The 19,882-nt window shown below is 40.7% G+C and overlaps 1 protein-coding gene across 4 annotated transcripts in view; it reads left to right on the top strand.

Annotated features, from left to right (window-relative positions):
* Positions 1 to 19,882, top strand: part of LOC117423412 (arf-GAP with coiled-coil, ANK repeat and PH domain-containing protein 2-like) — a 44,461-nt gene that overhangs the window by 10,797 nt on the left and 13,782 nt on the right. For 2 of the 4 annotated variants that reach the window (XM_058990396.1, XM_058990397.1), the window contains exons 2-11: positions 3,914 to 3,971; positions 5,156 to 5,275; positions 5,434 to 5,487; positions 7,713 to 7,771; positions 8,001 to 8,184; positions 10,342 to 10,386; positions 10,562 to 10,657; positions 13,491 to 13,565; positions 15,636 to 15,695; positions 18,433 to 18,545. In XM_058990396.1, the coding sequence (XP_058846379.1) occupies positions 3,914 to 3,971; positions 5,156 to 5,275; positions 5,434 to 5,487; positions 7,713 to 7,771; positions 8,001 to 8,184; positions 10,342 to 10,386; positions 10,562 to 10,657; positions 13,491 to 13,565; positions 15,636 to 15,695; positions 18,433 to 18,545 (864 nt within the window). The remainder of the gene's footprint in view (positions 1 to 3,913; positions 3,972 to 5,155; positions 5,276 to 5,433; positions 5,488 to 7,712; positions 7,772 to 8,000; positions 8,185 to 10,341; positions 10,387 to 10,561; positions 10,658 to 13,490; positions 13,566 to 15,635; positions 15,696 to 18,432; positions 18,546 to 19,882) is intronic. The other 2 variants (XM_034928697.2, XM_034928700.2) reach the window with 1 other exon arrangement.

Here is a 19,882-nt window from a genome sequence, read left to right as displayed (position 1 = left end):
AACCCTGTAGCCAGGCAGCATTTTTACTGAAGCTATTTAGATGTCACTGGAGGGCAATGTGTTCAACAGTAATTCTGCTGAGATGCTTGTCCTTCAGTAATGATTTAAGGATTTAAGTCACGCCCGTGGGTCATTCATCTACAGCATTAACATGGACCAGCTGTAATCTGGGCCTTCATACTGTTGACATTTTAGATGTCAACAATAAATGTCACTATTATATGCAACAATTCACCTCTGGAAGGAGCTTGGCTTACCATTAAGTGCAACACTGCCAGTGACCTAAAGACATTTCTATTGTTTGACTATTGCAGTGGCCTATGTACAAATATCTCTGCTGAGCTCAGCCTAGTTCCTAATGCCTAGAAAGATCCCTGCTTATAAAACCAACATGTTTCCAGTTGCCACCAGTCTTTGAAAGAAGCGCGGATAGTGTAAGACTTCTGTACCTGATACAGTATACTAGCTACAGGACTTCAGACCCTGATTGTACAAGTTCTGCCCTAGCCTCTGACTGCAGTTTTATTACAATTCCTCTGAGCTGCACTATTAGCTCCGTGTAGTGCTGCTGACCTATAGTAGCCTGAGTCATGTGTAAGAACCCAGCTCATGCTGTCAAGCTCTGCCCTTATGTAGTGTAGGAGACTCCAGATGTGCAGGCTAACATTGGTAGAGCTGCTTCAGCTCCAGCTGGAGGGAAAACAGCCTCTGCTTTGTCAATGTGATCAATGCAACATGCATGCAGACATAGTAGGGCCCACCATTTTAAAACCTCAAGTACAGTATGGTGCATACAGTAGCTGAAGTCTGCCCCTGTCCTGCATGCTTTGTAATGCTCCACAATAACTGTAGCACTCCAGTACTGGTAATCCTTTAATTCACAGGAGTTGCTTACATATTTATTGATTCAGCAAAATATTTTTGTTTATTTCTGATTATATGGAACTCATGAAATCCGGTTCATGAAATCTACCTTTTGGATCAATATTAGACTTCGTCCTTCAAAGATTAGTGCTGATCAGGGTCTGTAAAACCAGATGAGAAAGTTTAGGGTTTTCCATTCTAGTTCGGCGATTTTACAAAAAACGAACAAATCAAAAAAAACATCTGGCATTTCAAGTACAAAATAAAGGAGAGAATTGCCAGGGGCTGGGCTAATCTGATTTGCATGATCAGACAACTTAATAACTAAACTCGAGACCGAGAACTAAACTGATTCAATTACCTCCAAACTCAATTCCAGCTTTTCAAAATAATTTCACTGTTTCTCATGATGTGCGTTTATTGTGAATAACCGTCCACTGTGTATGGAAAAAAAAACAACTGAAATTTGATGTTTGGAGATAATTTGAATCAGTTACAGCAGCTCAGCAGGAGGAGATGTCAAATACCTCTTTTCTGCAGCCTTGGATAACAATCACCAATCCAGAGCATCTTAATACAGCAAATCTATAAACAAGCACTTTCCGAAGAAGTGGTGGAAAAAAATGAAGCATCTGTCTGAAGGGGCATGTAGGTTAATGGTAATGAGGGCTCTTGGGAGGAGAGGTACTGCAGAGGAACACTTTCAGAGCTCTCTCTCTGTGCACTGTGTGCCTGCAGGAAGGGTGGCCAACTTCTGTATGATAACTCATTTCCTTCTGGCAGCTGTTTCACATAAATTCATAATCTACAGCATGCAGTCCGGGTATTTCGCTTGGCACTAAAAAAGCATTTTGTGTGTTTTGCTTTAATAAAGGCCTCATACAGTACAGTGGCTGATTTTTTTCAAGAACAGAATGCCTTGTTGAAGAATGATGTTTTTCAGTACTGTGTATGCGGTGTCCGCACTGAATAAACGAAAGGCTGGCAAAACTGATTTTTGTGTGAGCCGGTGGGTGCCTTTTAGTTTTTGCAGCTGTCCTGTACGTTCCCAACCATGCAATTGTATGATGCTATTGGATTTACAGCATTCTGCAGATCCTTCACTATTGTAGAACATATGCTCACATACTGTAGCAGGCTTTAGCCCATTCTGTATATCTGTTAATTAATGAACATCTGTCCCCAAACCAAACAGCAGCAGTACCCAATTCCAATACGTCTGTTGGTGTGCTGCTGGTTTATTTGCTCCTCGGTAAACAAATGATTGCCATAGGCAGCTGAGCTACTGTCACTCAGCTAGAAAGGGAACAAGCAGTTCATGCTATTAAAAACCAGAGGGATTACTTCACGATGGCTTCTGAATAAAACCAAATCTGACATGTAGTTTCAGTTTGCTTTTCTCTGATCCTGTTTTGTGCGAGTACTGTGCTGTACGTTTCACTACAATTTGCTTTTGCCTGAGGAACATTACTATCCGAAAGCAGAACTAGAGATACACAAAACAACGTACAGGTGGCCTATTGAATCAGCATTCAGGTCGTTTGTTTTTATTAGGAATATTTATCACTGTTATTCCATTAAGAAAAAAAAAAAAAAAAAAAAACTTTGAAGTTTAGAAAAGGCTTCCAGGTAGCTTAGGTGTCACTCATTTTATGATCAATAAAACCATTTTTTCTTATAGAGGATTGTCTAGACCCCCCCCTCTCTTTCCTTACACACAACCCCAACGTGATGTCATTGCCTCAGTCCTTTTGTTCTTGTAGGGCCGTCATCAACTTTTGGGCAGTGACATTTTCATTTCTGCTGCTGGCATCTTGACCTTGGTGCGTGTTTCTTCTTGCTTCTTTACTGTGTGGTTGGAATTACTGTGTGTAACTTTGGTTTCAAAGACTGCTACGAATAGCCTTGAAAGGGAGTGTTCATGTGTCATTGTCAGCTGAGCAACAAGGCAGATTATTTTAGATGGAGCTGGGGTTGTAATCAGAGGGATGCATTGTGTGAAATTGAGTCCAATTAGTTTAATAATTGCAACCTGTGTATGTTGAGACACTCCATATTTGGTGGATTTTTAAAAATATTTCTTAAATGTGGTGTGGAGGTCACTGTGCAGTACCTTATCTAGTAGCTGTTAAAACAAGCATGACTGAGTGCTGCACAGCTCCTGATGTGCATGTCTTCATAGACTGGGGATGCAGTGGTACACAATGATTCTGTTCTGCTTCTACTCCCAAATCCCTGTGAGCATGTCAGTGCCCTACTCAGCCCCAGTCACTGCTGCAGGCGTATGCCCGAAACAAAGAAAAGAATGCAAAAGACTTTCTGCATCGTTCTCCAGTCAAATACAAACACTATGTAAACGCGTGCGTTAAATAAAGATGCAGGTGATATTATTTTTTAGATTTCTGTAATCACAAACACCAGTTTCCATTAGTTCTTTCAATGCCTCTGTGGTTCCATTAGTACTGCTTTCTTAGAACCTACTACCAAGAATCACACGTGCAATTTCTGCACTCCATGAAGGTTGTCACAAAGGCAATACAATGTACAATAACACATCTTCCATTTTGTCAGAATAAAATCAGTCAAAAGAAAAGCGAATACACTGAAAAAAAACTCACACTGGAAGCCAAATTGACCAAATCTTCAAGGTAAAATCAAATACCATTCATGCATCGTCACTGTCAGAACACATACAAATAAATTGCTGACAGCCTTTTAATGGTATTTCTGGGTGGCTAACTGTAAATTGTTCCTTTTACACTTTTTAATAGGCTGTGAAATACTGCCTAAGGACACAACCGGATTACTGTAGCCATAACTGAGAGGAATAATATGAGGGGCACAAAAAAAATGTGATTGTTGGAATAATCTGTAGTTGCCTCTGGGGCGCTAGGGCTACGACACCCTTTCCAAGACCTGCCAAGCAATATCCTGAAACTGGGGGACGGGGACTGTTCTGGTCAAGGAAGAGCATCTGCAGCTGTTTGTTCTGGACGCTCCTGGAATGTGATTTGAAACGTGTGTTCATGCTCTCTGTTTTACTCAACAGGGCAGCAATCGAGGAGGTAGAGGGAGATGTATCCGAACTGGAATCCAAGCTTGATAAGGTGAGTCCCAAGTGCCAAGGTCCTGATAAACAGTACTGCACAGGACTGTGGGCAGGAGATACTGTGTCTGGTTCAGTACAAGTGCTATCTTTGCTATAATCAATGAGAGGACTCTGAGCCTGAAATGGTGGCAGTACACTGTATATGGCTTGGCTCAATAAATGGTAAAAAGATTAATCAATAGAGTGCTCGTAAAGACTGAACAAAGTAACTTAATGGTTATTTTATTTATTATTTAAATGGGCTTGATTTTGAATAGAAAAGGAGTAAGACACAAAGTTCCAGGTATTTAGAGCAAAGGATTAAGCCCTGACACTCACACACCCACCTCCTGCTCTACCTGCTGTTATCATGACTCACAGTAGCCGTGTTTGTGTTCCTGCTGCCTAGCTTCCCTGTTCCACACAGGAAGGAAGTCCTGACAGGCGTTCAGAGTGGAAAACACCTCAAGCACCAGAGTGCCAGCTTTGTGATGGCAAGCCAAGCTTCCTTTAAAAAGTAACAACACATTATTATAGTGGTGACTCATACTGAAAGATTTCTACATTTCTTTTTCTCTTTATTGCACAACGAGGAATTAATACTCTTGCCATGTCCCCTCCCCCCCTCTGCAGTACAGTGCTTATCTTTATGTAACTGGTGGAGAGCTTGTTCGCTCACGCTGTGAGTGTTTTTAATGAGCGGAGGTGGAAGTGGGAACACTGTGAAGGCAGGGAGTGCAGTTAACAAGTGACTGTCCATGCCGCTGATGTTGTGTTTGATGGGATTATTCCCCTGCCAGGTTAGCTCTCTGATGCTGATAGACTGTATTCCTCAGGGGGATCTGAGCTCAGCTTGACCCCCGCTGTGATCCGATCCCTAGGGGCCCCTCTCTTCTAGCCAGCACAGAAAGAAGATGTTCTGTTGAAAGCTGCACCTCCGTGGGAGCTGGTTGCATCAATGAAGAGAGATGTGTAGGACACTGGCTTCTATTGTCTGCTTAATTAACCTTGGAGCTGGTGTGATGCTGTTAATTAAAAAAAGTTCCAAGTTAAAGTTCATGAGTACTCTGTTTGAAGCAAGGGAGTAGTAGGGATGTTACTTGTTGTAAAACACACAAGTGGTGAAGCTGTGTGCAAACAAGACCCCTCCCAGTGTATGATTTCATTTTTCTTAAGTTATTTATAATTCGTTTTTTGTTGTAGCTGGTAAAGCTTTGTATTGGAATGATCGATGCTGGCAAGGCGTACAATACAGCCAACAAACAGTTTGTGAATGGAGTCCGAGAACTTGCACAGCAGTCTGCCAAAGACGAGGTCATTGAGGTAAGCGTTTGCTATTTGCCAACGAAGCATTTCATATTCAGTATTTTTATAATCTTATATAATGTCAGCTTTACGTTTTAAGTACAAGCTTTTGCTTTTATTTATTTTTTTGTTAGTATTTAACTTTTTTTTTTTTGCTCGTCTTATGTTCTGCACAGACCAGCTTGACAAAATTTGCAGAAAGCCTGCAGGAGATGATCAATTATCATACAGTAAGTGATCACAAATCAATCAAACAACAAACTAGCAGTCCTCTCATTGGTCCACTGGAAGGGCCGTCAGTGACAGCCATTGAGAATTAAACCTATACTCCCAGTGATTTGGTATAACACAACAGTTTAAGATCTATTTTATAGCGAGCGATGGAAAAGATTGACTTCCCTTCCAAGAGTCCAACATCCACATTAACATGTATTATTCATCTAGTTTTTCTTAAAGCTGCCACCATATGCCCAGTGAGTCACGATCTGCTTGAAATTCCCCAAGCGTAACAGCTCAATAAAATTAGCGAGAGAGTCATCATGAGTTGGTTGGTGCAGTTGATTTGTTTTTGAGTTCACAAGATGCACTGCAATTCCTCTTAAAGGAACCCTAACCCTAAATAGTGTCAGCCGCCTTGTCATTAAGCTAGCTTGTTTCCTATTGCCAGTCGGCCCGCTTGTGTGAGAGAAGTGCCAGCTTGTGGTGGATCTGTGAAGTGCATTCACATTCACAATAAGTCTTCAGGACAGCATGCGACCTGGGATAAGAGAAGCTTTAAAATAGCATTGCTAGGTACTGCTTTGACTCTGCAACTCAAATTAGTTGTATGTACTGTAGATACAGTGTATTTATTTACAGGGATCTACAACTGATAAAACAATACAATATAAACTAGAAAAGCAGAAACACTCTAGGTTTTCAAATGTGCTCTGTATGAAGAGCCATAAACCTGGGTGTGTTAGGCACAAGGAGAAGCTAAGTGCTGTTAAGCAGCCAAGGCGTGCAGATAGATATTGAACCATATTTGAAAAACCTGGTATGTGTGATATTGCTTTTCTAAAAGCCAAAGTGAAGTGATTGACAAATGAATCAGAGTGGTTCTACAGGGTCCAAGTCGTGCTTGTATAATGACACATTTGGAGTAGGAACACTTGTTAGGCGTGAATGTGACTGCTCCCTCTTTCCTTGGCAGATCATCTACAGCACAGAAAAAAGGGAACTGTTTACCGTGTCACAAACTGTTAAAGCAAAGTACTTCACTTTGCTGCGCAGTAAATGTGTGCGTGCGTTTTAGTTGCAGCCATAGAATGTAATTCCTTATGATTTGCTGACTTTTTGTTTTGAAGTCATGGAAACTTGGGTTTCAGTAAAAGAAGCAGCTTGTGACTCACTGTGTACCGGATATACCACTGAAATTGGATGTGGTTCAGTCAGCTGACACACGGTAAAAGCCTGAAGAACTTGTGCTCATTAGTCACGGTCGGGAGGACAGGCTTGGAATCTGTGTGTAGAATTCTCTTTCTCCCTTTTCTTTTTTCTTTTGTAAATCTGAACCATTTTAAAGTAACATGGGAGCGGACTTTCGTTTTTCATTGTGTCTGCTGGTGCTCATGAATTAAGAGCACGCATGTGCAACAAGGGAAGATGATTTGTCAGTGTGCTCTAGATATTTATTAGTTAGTACTAATATGTGTAAACATCCTATCTTGCCATGTAAATGTTATTGAAATTGCTGTTTTACAGGGCACTGCGTTTTGAACGGCCTGTTCTTTGAACCTAGGTTTGTTTGTAACCATGCATGCAGATCCGGAGTTGGAGTTTAATTTGACTCCTGGGCAGTGTCCTGTATAACAGTGTTGTGTGGGACTGTAAGAAAGACAGTTTGCTATTCTGCAATGTTGGTCTAAAGTGTGTCTGACCTTCATCTGTATTCCTTTAACTGAACATCTATTTAATCAAGCAGTCCATTTGTAGTCATGGCATCAGTGACCTCCTTCATGATTGATTGATTAATTAGTGCTGTTCAAAACCTAATGTGGAAATCCTGGGTGTTTCCTTTCACTGCCGATCAATTCCTTTCAATGTCAAGTTATTGTTGGTTAAAGGGATGTGAACAGACGCAGTGCAGACTGATACAGGCCGGCGTTATCAAGGGCCTCCCAGCAAGCGCGTCAGAGGAAATATCAATAAGGTTTCAAAGGTTGTTTTACTAGTTATGTTATGTTAACAGGTTCTTCTGTCACAAGCTGCACAAATCAGAGAAAGACCTCGATGAGTCTGTGCCATGTTCATATTGCATGACCCTTAAACGCATCTTTAGTTATCATAACTTTTATAAAGCATTAACTGTCTTTTTTTGAATTATTGCTGTTATTCTTTAAATAATATTCTGATACATAATGAAGGTTTGTAGTCCAGTCGTGTATTATGTATAATTTTGAAATTCCCTTTTCAGATCCTGTTTGACCAAGCTCAGAGATCCATCAAGTCACAGCTTATGACGTTTGTGAAAGAGTAAGTGTTTCAGTTTTCCAGTGCCTCTCTTCCTTGGGTAATAACTTCAAATGACCCAAAAAGAGCTTCATTACTGTACCTCGGGGCTCCCCCCCACATCAGGTGCTCTGCTTACCTTTATGGCTTTTATTTATAATTCATACAGTAGCCTTATGTGAAGCAGCCTGTATGTAATAGATTAACAGATGCAAATACGACTGCGCTGAATCCCGAGTGTTGTGTTTGACAGAGATTTGCGCAAGTTCAAGGATGCGAAGAAGCAGTTTGACAAGGTCAGCGAGGAGAAGGAGACGGCGCTGGTGAAGAACGCACAGGTGGCTCGCAACAAGCAGCACGAGGTGGAGGAGGCCACGAACATCCTGACCGCAACCAGGAAGTGTTTCAGACACATCGCTCTGGACTACGTGCTGCAGGTGGGCGCGAGACCGGAGAGCGTGCTCAAGAGGAGTATTGTCCAGTGAGGGTGCTGCTTCAAAATTACTATAAGTGTCTATAGTAGCACTCCTGCGTACTTTGAGTTATTATATTGTAGCATGCACTGACTGTCCAAATGTTAACGTGCACTTAAATGATACTGTGCGTTTTTTAATGCTATATGGTAATGATAATACCTGTGATCTTTTGAGCCCAAGTGAGAAAGGGGAGCACTGTAATAAATTGAATATATTTATTGATAGAATAAATAAAAAAAAATCTAATAGCATGCTTCATCTAGAAAGATTGAAGGCAGAGGTCAGCTTGGACAAGAACAATGTTAGATATTGCTACTTATTGAATTGACCTGCAGTAGGTGGGCCCTCAGGAATCCCACCTTGACCTTTGACCTTGAGCCCCATTGAGTGTTCAAGCCTTGTATTTATTATTGGTAGATGTTTTAGCACCGTTTAATGTTACTGTTTTTGTATTTACATCAGCCAATAGCGTAACTGCATTCAGGCAATTTCTGCATTTTTTTATTATTTTCAGTAATTGCAGTTCTCTAAAATAACTTAATTACATTATATAAAATGCCAGTCATACCCATAATAAAGTAAAAATTCATTCTGCCATTAGCTTTAAGTTGTATCTGGTGTGTTATCTAAAAACCCAGGCGTAATTGGAGTTTTGTAAAAGCATATTATAATTGAATTTGGACATTGCATAACCTTGTTAACGGAGGGTGAAATAGCATTAGCTGTTTGGGTGGGGGTGGCAGATAGAGGCATAATGGTTTGAGACTCCTCTTGGTGAATTTCGTATAGACAGGACTGGAGAATACAAATATCACATTGAATTCCTAAAGACAAGCGTCCCGGTGCTTGCCTAACAAATCACAAGCCCTTCATGTGTAGCACTTTAATACTTCTCCTTAGTGTTCCAGCCTCATGACATAACTGGCATGTCACTCTCTTACTAATTGCATTTAAAGCTTGTGAAACAAAGAATCGCACCTTCTTGTGTGAGTTTAATAGGACACCAGTGAAACAGATAGATGTATATATCCATGCCTCTATTAAAACACTCCTCTACGAAAAGGTTAAGGCTCTTTGAGACGTTTTTGTCACTCTTTCTAGGGTCAAGCAATTAACTGCCCACATCGTTTATTAGAGGAATGTGTGAAAAACAACACGGCACCATAACGTCGTGGCTTATAGAAAGTTTCACGGTACATTGAAAACGAGGGTGTCCTTCTTTTGAGCTGTGATGCTGCCAGCAGGACCACTTTATTTTATTTTATTTAGTTTTTTACCCTGCAATGTTAAAAGAAATAGAAGTCGACTAAACGTGGCTGAAACCAATTTTCTGCATTTGTTTATCTCAAACTGCATCTCCCTGCTTCACTTCATTGGCTGCACTAGTACTGTTTATGAGGCAAACAAACCAAACCCAGCCCAGCTGGAAATGTAGTAAGAGTGGAGGGCAAGAATATGTTCTGCTTCCTCCTTTTGAGGACAGACGGGTCACTGTTTTGTCAGCAGATTTAAAGCATGGAAAGAGCATAGATATTGAATTGTCTGACAGAGAGATCTTCCTTACTGTGTGTGATTTATACAGTCAGATTAACTGTAAAGGAGGCATTGGATAAATAGGTCAAAAATACTGATTGATGGCTCTGTTTGTTTTGTGCACTTCCTTCGGTGCACTGTCCAGTTTAGTCTACTGCCCTGCTGCTGTGTGTTCATTCAGTGGTTGCTCCATCTATTGACTAAAATGTAATATTACAGACTGTGAGGCACCCATTTATTTTGGTTTAGAAAAATAAAACTTATTTATTGTGGTAATTTTATTTTTTAAATTCAAACGTTCCAGATGTAAAGTGGCGTGTGTGTTTTTTTTTAATTGCTTTAAGGAAAGGAAGTGCTTGGTTCAGAGCAGTTACCTGTTGGATTTAAGCAGTTAAAGCTGCTGCCCATTGAAATCCATCAAGTCTTGTGTGCAGGTCTACTGTATGAGTGTTCTGGCTCTGTAAGATGTGTAGAGAGGAGGCTGGCATGACAACATCCAGTCATCCGATTTTAAAACAAATATACAAACTGTTAACTGCCCCTTGCTGCATTTAGTAACCCTAAATATGTTTTATTTTCCTACAGATTAACGTCCTACAGTCCAAAAGAAGATCTGAAATTTTAAAATCGGTGAGAATGTATATTTTAATTTATTTAACTAACACCATCAATTATTTTGTTACTGTCAGGAAATACAGTATGCAAAGTAGTCTCTAAAAAGCTGCCATTAAGGAATCTGGCTTGCTGTTAAATGGTAGTGATTTTATTTTTATCCTTTTGATCTTTTTCTCTTTTCTCCATGCAGATGCTCTCCTTCATGTACGCCCACCTCACCTTTTTCCATCAGGGCTATGACTTGTTCAGAGACCTGCAGCCACTTATGAAACAGCTGGGAGGGCAGGTGAGTCCTGGGGCCTCACTGGTTTATCTCTTTCATAATCCCTGTGTAACGAGCATGTGTAGGTGTATTGACTCTCCATTGGAATCTCATAGTAGCTAGAAAGCAGTTTGAGCCTGCTAGTCGTTTACTCTATATGCAACCACTACCATTGTGACACATGCACTAGCTCTAGTCAACCCTTCTCTGTGTCTCTCCCACTTGTTATATACTTTTGAATGTTTATATTCTGCTGGTGAAATTGCATAGACATCTGGTGCAGAAAGATCTGTTGCTGTAATTAATGTGATATATTACACAAGGGGTGGCTAAGACACCTTCAGAATTTTCAGCCATTCTGTATTTTACAATCTTAATTCAACACCAAGCTTGTTGCCTTTCCACAGTCTAAACACAAAATAAAACAAGGAATGGATCATGCTGCTATTCAGTGGGAGTCTGGTTGCATCAACCTCGTCCTGGAATCAAACCCACAGACTTTTTTTTTTTTTTTTAAATACAAATAAAATGCATTTGTACTAAATGTTAATTTAATTTATACTACCAGTACATCTGTTTTACACTTCAGTGTTTCTGGGGGGGTATTTGTATTTTGGCCTTAAAATAGAAACAGGAAGTAGCCTCCTCTCTGTCATTCACCAGTGAGCTTTGAAGGTAGTCTGAGAGTGAGTGACAGGGAATTCCCGTAATGGGATTTTTGTGTTGGCAGTGAGCACAAAGCAGAAGGTACGATAGTAACTAGTACAGTAAGCAGATCATTGAGGAGGCAAGACGGCTCCTTTCACATCAAAGTTAAGGCTCCTGGTATCTCAAGAGCAGGCGGTCCTGTGACATGAGGCTAAAGGAACTGGAGCATCTGTGTCTGGAAGCATGGCGGAGCTGCCTGCAGGTCAGAAGTTACTGGGGCTTGGGGTCTCCATACAGGATGTCATTGACAGACAGGGAGGGGGCTGGGGGGTGAGAATGTAGATCGTTCACACTAAGAGGTTGTGGATGTTTGGAAAATAGATTTGGAAATGTATTGATTTTTTTGAAAAAGTAAGTATAAAGATCTGTGTCGGAATAGAGGAGGCAAGTATGGAGAATGTGGGCCGTTATGAATATACTGTATAGTATTGCATCTTTGAAAGTGGTATTGGCTGTTTGGATTTGGAGATGCTTTATATCAGATCCTAAACCTGAAGGGTGATATTTGGTTAATGATGGTTTTTCAGTTTGACAAAAGGCTGGAACTGTAATTAAAATGAATGACTAGAAAATGTTGATTTCAAGCCCTGTTGCTATGTGTTTTATGTTTATCTCGAGAGTAAACTCATGAAAATCTTTTTTTTTTTCATTATGATACTAAAAACGGTAACCCCCTTCCTGGCGGTTCGTGTGAAGTGTTCACACTGTGTTTTTATTATTCCAGTGTTCAGGGGTTCCCCTTTTATCACACACTTCAAAGAAATGAAAATGAAATCACAGGTACTGGTTTTAAAATTCCAAGAAAAACATTTCATAGGATAATCATTTCATGTAACATATCTGAATTCAGGCATTCCCAGGTATAGCTGACAATTCAAATATAAACGCTTTTCTAAAATTGCTGAACTGTTACAAAACACTGCATGCCACCAGCTAGGGACAGCATTAAAACAGCCTTCCTATCCCCAAATCTTTTGCGAGGCACATGTTTTGAGTGTACGAAAACTGCAGGAAGAAACAGTTAAACTAATGAGTGTGTTCTTGATAGCATTTTATAAAATAGGTATTTAAAATACGCTGTCGATTGGTCAAAACAGGTCACATGGGGGGTGTTGCTATTACAACATATCGCCATGAGTTTACACTTATTTTCAAAAAGGTGTGAATCACTAGTAGATATCATTAATTAAAGTAGTGAAAAAAGCAAAAGTAAGTATTCAAATCAATTCAAAACTCGCCATTCTGATCGCTCTGCTCCTTCTCCCTGAACTGTCAGCGTTTCCCGATCCCATTCTGAAAACTTTCAGCTTTTTAAGAAAGGTTTGGGTCGCACTTAAGAGACTTTGGTGGTTAGATGGATGTTTTGTTGCCACTGCCCCGTCTACGTCCGTACTCCTCCTCTGGTCGGTTGCATCTTCTGCCCTGCCTGCTGCCCCCGGTCCCACCTCCTGCGCGGCTGTGTGATCTGATGCAGAATGTTTAGAAATTCATCCACAATTCCTGCCGTACCTTTCTCTCCACATCTTCTGCTGTGCCCTGCATTGTTTTAAATTGTTTATTAACATGGGCCCAGTAGTTCTCCACGTTGTCCAGCCGTAAACTGCAAATTCAGTTTGATAAGTAACCGGGTATTCCATAATTCAAATAACGTCTTTCTCGCCACTGAAGCAGGAGCGCTAATCTGGTCTGGATACCTCTCCTGTCACTACCCCGGATAACAAAGGACGATTTAAGGCCTCGTGATTGCAGCATACTCGGGGGTGTGGTGATATTCGAGTATATCACACACCCTGTCATGCCTTACTGCTTACGTATACCGTTTTCATTCAAGAACAAAGGACATCAGCACTCCAATTGCTGTACTTTCATTAAGAACTAAAACAATAAAGTAAAAATAAACCAATACACACAAAACTTGCCCTAGTGTTCCACAGGTTTTTGCTTTTTGCTGGTTGTGGCTGTCCTGGGGAGCTAGCCACTCATTCTCTTTAGAGTGTATAGCTGTGGTTACTATCCTGCCTGGCTTTGTCTCCTCTAAGTCATGTAGGGAAGTAACCCTCTCCTTGCCAGAACTGCTTGTAATAATTAGACCAGTAAATTAGCCTGTCTAAATGAACCCCCCTCTCCCATTCATGCTTTCTTGTTTTAGCTGGACCAGCTGGTGGTAGATGCAGCAAAGGAGAAGCGGGATATGGAACAGAAGCACTCCACCATCCAGCAAAAGGTAAGGGAGATCCTGTCCATGTCCCGACATTTAGAGGGAGAGCATTGACATAACGTGTCCTTTACTGCTGTGGTTTATACAGCGCTTGAATGAATACAGGTCTATCTTCACTCTTCCACTAGAGGGAGCAGAATGAAGGTTTACAGAAGCTTGCTGAAGCATTCTAGATGCACTGCTCCGTAATGAAATACTGGGGGAGAACCACTTTAAAAGCAGCTATCAGATTAATGAACTCTCTTATCCAGCGTATATATTTCCTTGAATGGCTGCCTCATGCCATTGTCACAGGCAGTGTGACTCTGGTGAGTGATAGGCACCGGTCTCTTAGTCATTGTCATTCATTAATAAAGCAGCAAGGAAGGATAGTTACATAGGATGGTTTGCAAAACAGGCACGATCCAATTACAGCCATGTAGTTCTTTGCAAAATGACAGCAGCTCGGGTGTCTCTTGTTAAAATAATCTAATGAACTAAAATGAAAAATCACTTTTTTTAATAGTGTCTCCATGTTGTTGAGACTAGACATTAAGGTAGATGTTTGCTAGCACTGCTGTAGTGATCTTGACAAGCTGATGCTTGTGGTAAAGGTTATTTCAGCACTTGGTTGTAACTATGAATGCAAATATCAGCCTGGAAAAAACCCTGCGTGCAAACACTGAGGGGCTTTTGAAACCTCTTCTCAATGATTGCTGTGTGAACATCCGTTTGCCCTTGAATGCTCCTGTCCAGGGGTTCTGTCTCTTCTCCTCCTCCTTATTGCAGGCTGCTCTCCTTCTTTTTTACTATTGTTCTCTAAACTGGTCATCTTTCTATTCTCTGCTGCTGTCAGGCTGCTCTGCAGGTAAGCTTTTCTTTTCTCAGGGTTTCCTTCAATGGCATGTAAGACTGATACAGTCGCTCTTCAGCTTAGCACGACTAACAGCAGCATCTTGTAGCAATGGGCACAAATGATTTTAACAGAGATACAATGAAAACTGTTGGATAATAAAAAAGGAAAGATGGTATAATAGTAATATTCTAGTAAGAAAAAAACATGCATGTTAATGTATCTGTTAAAAAACAAAAATCCATTGTTCTATTCTATTTCTTGTTTTCTATTCCAAATGTTCAGACACAAATCAATCCATCTGTTTAACGGTGTTCGTAGTACAAACGTAAAAATATTCCCTGTGGTCAGGTTAATACACCCTTGGGGTAGTTACTCTATAGAAAGTGCTACAAGAACATAGAAAGTAAATGCAGGCTGGACCGTGTAATGGTAAATTCTGAAATGCTGCTTCGTAAGGAATGACTTTATCTCTGCCACTTGTGCTATAAGGGCAGTGTCTATAAACAGGATACTGTCTGCCTGCACCGTGCTTGAAGGTATGACCATGCATTCAGCACTGGAATGACCTCAGCCCAGCTCTGATGGGAGGAGGAGGAGCTACAGCAATGCTTCCCCAGTGCAGAGCAACATTAACATGGAGATGTCAGGCCAGCCCTTTAATACACATCAGCATTGAGGGATCGAAGCTGGTCTGGAAACTCAAAGGCAGGTTGTAAAGCAGTGAGGGATCGAAGCTGGTCTGAAAACTCAGACAGGTTGTAAAACTGGGGATTAGGGTTTGAAATCATGGCATTGGTGAGGGGGGGTGGAAGAGGCTGAGATAATGTTGTCCGAACTGAAGAGCATCTGAACCTCATGGTCAATTCTGATAATACAAGCGCTTGACACCATGAAGATCTTCAGTAGATTTCATTATGTCTGGTATCTGGTAAGTGTTTAACCCCTTGTACTGTGCATTCATACACCATAGAGAAGGGTATGGCTACTGTATGTGTGCTGCAGACTTCAGTCTACTGCTTGTGTGCTGTCATAATACAGTAGCATGCTTTTTGCTAAGGGTGGGATTTGTGTGTGACTTGTAGTAGTGGTTCACTTAGTGTTTAGTACTGGGTTACTGTTAGGATTGATAATGTGTGGGTTTTATTGTTAGTGGTTGTCTGTCAGTTGTAATTGTAGGACAGGGTTTTCTCACCAGTATTCTCGGCCAAACAAGTTTTCCTTGTTCTAATGTAAACTTTTAGGTGACTGCGTCTGATACAGTGCCAGATGCCAGATGCTTTTGTGCTTGGAGGTCAACAGGTGTAGGTAGCTTTTTTTTATGTATTTATCTTTCAATTTCTAAACCTTTTCTATATTTTCCCTTGGTATGCTCATATTTACAAATAATACTTTAAGCTTTTACAGTATATCAAATCAATTCTTGTACTCATTTTCATTTACAGTTAGGTGTTTGAAGTTAGTGTGCAAGATATATATATTTTTTTCTGTAGTCGGTTTCAGTAATAAAGATGCAGGAAAGATCAACTAATAGAAATGCCTTCGATTCCAGGGTTTGCCAAACATCTGGAAATTGTTTTTGATTTACTCGGTACATACATATCAAGATGATAAATGCTAAGGAATTGGGGGGCCAAGCAAGATGTATGGGGCAGGTTAGGAGCATAGCTATATTACAGTAGTATACCTTTGTCAATCATGTTTTTCACAGATATATATATATATATATATATATATATATATATATATATATATATATAATTTCTATATGGAGGGCAATCCCTGGAGTGGGTCTTGTATCTGCAGATCCAGATTTGAATCTGGAGTGTCACATGCGTGGTGTGGATGAGACGTGGCTGTCAGTTGAGTTTGTTTGTTTGGTTTTTTTTAACAAAAAACATTTAGTTTAGCAGGGCCATTTAAACTGTGCATCCTGACCCCAGTAATAATTCGGCTACAAAACGGGAATCCTGGGCAGGGCTGGTAAATAGGAGGCTGTGCGGTCCAGTGGTTAAAGAAAAGGGCTTATAACCAGGAGGTCCCAGGTTCAAATCCCACCTCAGCCACTGACTCATTGTGTGACCCTGAGCAAGTCACTTAACTGCCTTGTGCTCCGTCTTTCGGGTGAGACGTAGTTGTAAGAGACTGCAGCTGATGCATAGTTCACACACCCTAGTCTCTGTAAGTTGCCTTGGATAAAGGCGTCTGCTAAATAAATGTGCTGTAGATAAGCAAGGGTTTGCTTTACCAACAGACAGTGCATCACCTCTCGCTACATTCATCCTGCAGCAAGCAGTCCAACAACATGTCTGCCTGCCAGAGTTTTAGCTGAATGCATTCTACTCCCAAAAATAAACAGCAACTGCAAACTGGGTCATTGTGGAAAACACTGGAGACAGGATCATCAGCACATGTACTGTGTGTTCTTACCACATTCTAAAGAGAGACTGTGGAACAAATGCATGTGTAGAACCTCACCCAGCAATAAAGACCCCTGCATCTGCTGTTCCCAGCTTTATCAGAAGCTGTCTTTACCAGCTGCTTGGCAGAGCTGTCAGAAGTTATATGCTGATTTACTCTTCAGTAGAATCCATTCCCTGGCACAGTCTGCTGGTAAGGTGAAAGGGAAAGAGTGCAAAAGAACAAAGTCTGCTTGAAATCTCTTCTTGTTTGCGTCGGTACTATGTGCTGTGTTTGTTTTGTTTCCACTTATACCTCATTCCATTCCTCTACTAAATCTGTCTAGCCTGGCTGGGGCTTAAAATCAGCTGACCTTTGGTAGAGTTTCTCCAGGATTCACATAACTTCAGTTGCACTGGTTTTGGATTTTCTCGCCCAAAACAACAGTAGGTAGTCCAAGAGGGTGCTAATCAGGGTCTGTGAAACTAGCCAATTTGGGGTAATAAAATGATACAAAAAAAAGTCCTTCCAGTGGGTGTGTACACCTACTGTATGAACATTTTAGTTTTCAGTTTTTTTCTCCTTGTACATTTCTATGCTGAATTTGACCTTGATCTTATAATGAGATGAGACAACCCCAGCCACAAAACCTTTCCACAGCCACAAAACCTTGAATGGCTGCATTATAGCAAAGTGTAGCCATTGCTTTTTTGAAGGTTGATTTGCCCTATTCCTAATTAGGGATGTTATTAATTTGAATAGCCTCAGTATTCCAGGTAAACTATTCTGGATAAATAGTAAGCCAAAACCTCAAATCGATTTATTCTGTTACACTATGGTTAAAAAAAAAAAAAAAAAAAACTATTATCAGTCAATCAAATACATAATAAACCCTTTAATAAAAATTGAACAGAGCTGCTGTAAATTCACTGCAGTGCACCAGTAAGTCATACTGGATCCAATTTAATCAATGCATTCAGTGAGTCAGAAAAAACATTGTCACTGTGTGCGCAAGGGATCACATGACCATTGGTTTCCATGCAGTCCTGACGCCTGCAGCAACATTCCACACAGGAACACTGACTGCCAGGTTTTAAATAGAAGCAGGATTATGCAGCCTGCAAATGTGAACAATGGTAATAAACAAGAAATAATGAAGTAAAACCTGACAGTCGACACATACATGGAATTGCTCAGTCCATTCCCTTTTACTGGTCTTTCTTTCTGACTCTGTGCAGACCATCCCTTAAAAATACTCAATATGGCACTTTGCTGTTATGTAGTTGTTTCAATCCTTATTTACATTCTATTAAAGGTTAATATTGCAGAACTGTCTAAGCACAGAGCCAATCTCCTCCATCGCAATGGCTGTTCACGCTATTCCCTTCCAGTTTCGGCTGTGCTTGGCATTGACACCCTGCCCACACACTCACTGCTGAGCCAAAGCCATAAGGCTAGGTAGGGGTGGTCTGAACATGGAAAGGAACAGATTTGGAGGAGAGAGTATAGAGGGAATCTGTACCACGCAAATAACAAGAGAAGTCCACATTCACGGTGGATTGCGGTTTACACTTTAATTTGTTAGATTCAGAATCTACAATGCAGTCTTGTTGCCGTGTCTGACCCTGGTTTCTCTTTCAGGACTTCTCGAATGACGACACCAAGCTGGAGTACAATGTGGACGCCGACAATGGAATCGCCATGGAGGGGTATCTTTTCAAAAGGGCCAGCAATGCCTTCAAAACATGGAACAGGTACGTGCTTGTTGGGCACTGACCCTGAGCTCTACAGCACTGAGGAAGATGAGAATGCATTCGAGTCAGACATGTTCAATATTTGAATGCGCTGTAGTTTTCGGGCACTATGTACGCAGCTGTCTGACTTCATTTAATATTAACAGCTTTTCTTCTAAAATATTCAGACAAACAGGAGGCGCACAGCACAGAGAGTATCTCTATACGCAAAGTAAAACAACACATCTGTTTTCGTAAGCGTAGTGGATTTAGACCAGTCATTTTCGGAAACATTCAGAATGATTAAACAACACAAGCCTCGTGAGGTTCTGCTTCACACAATAATGGAACTGTAAGTGCTAAGCTGACCAGTTTGGAAGGAAGGAATAGCTGACTAAGTATTCCTGCATAAATCAATCCTGTCTCTTGTCGTGACACGGGGATTCTATTTTAGTATGAAATTGAACCTGCTTGTGGCGCAGTGGAGCTGTTCGTTGGAAACAGAAGCTCCCTGTTTTATATCTTACCTAATATATATATATAGCTGAAGGTTTGTTCTGTTTCTTTATTGTGGAGCGGGAATTGTGAGTTAGGGAAAGTTTTCTTGTTGAATTGATTCCTTCCCCAGCTCTGCTCCTAGGGTGTTTCGATAAGGGGCTAATATCATCATTTTATTGAATGCTTCATTTGCTGGATGCATTCATTCCTTGCTGTGTCTTTCATGCTTCAACATTTATTTTTGTGCACATTTTACATTTCATTTTCTTTTATTTTCTTCACCTGTGTCCATGTTTTGGTCCCACCTGCTATTTGTCACATGACAGGAAAAAGAAATCCCACCTCAGGTACCTGCCAATCAGCTTACTTGCCCTGTGTCACATGATCCACCCATGCAGCACCCTTGAGAGCCTAACTGCATAGCTTTACATTACCTGCCACTGTTCAGCAGTTACATGAACTCCTGTGTCGCATGATCCACCCATGCAGCACCCTTGAGAGCCTAACTGCATAGCTTTACATTACCTGCCACTGTTCAGCAGTTACATGAACTGCTAAACAGCAAGGATAATCAGTGAACATTTCCAAACAGAAAAACAAAAGATCACAGTTTTTTTCCAGTTTACAGAACCAGTGGCACATAAAATAAAACAGTCTGAATCTCAATATTTATGTTGCTGGTGCCATTGGTTAGATTAGACTTCTTTTCAAATTATTATTGCTAAACACAGCTGTTTCTGATAAACACAACAGATATAAAAACAGTTGCAAGTAATTGTAAATTGGCCTTCCCTTAGAGCTTGGCTTGGCTTGGTTTGGCTTTCCACAGGAAGAAGCTAAGACTTCTACTATTTTGTTTG

Source organism: Acipenser ruthenus, chromosome 17 (genome assembly GCF_902713425.1).
Source record: "Acipenser ruthenus chromosome 17, fAciRut3.2 maternal haplotype, whole genome shotgun sequence".
Lineage (NCBI taxonomy): Eukaryota > Metazoa > Chordata > Actinopteri > Acipenseriformes > Acipenseridae > Acipenser > Acipenser ruthenus.
This window is presented reverse-complemented; position numbering and strand designations above follow the sequence as displayed.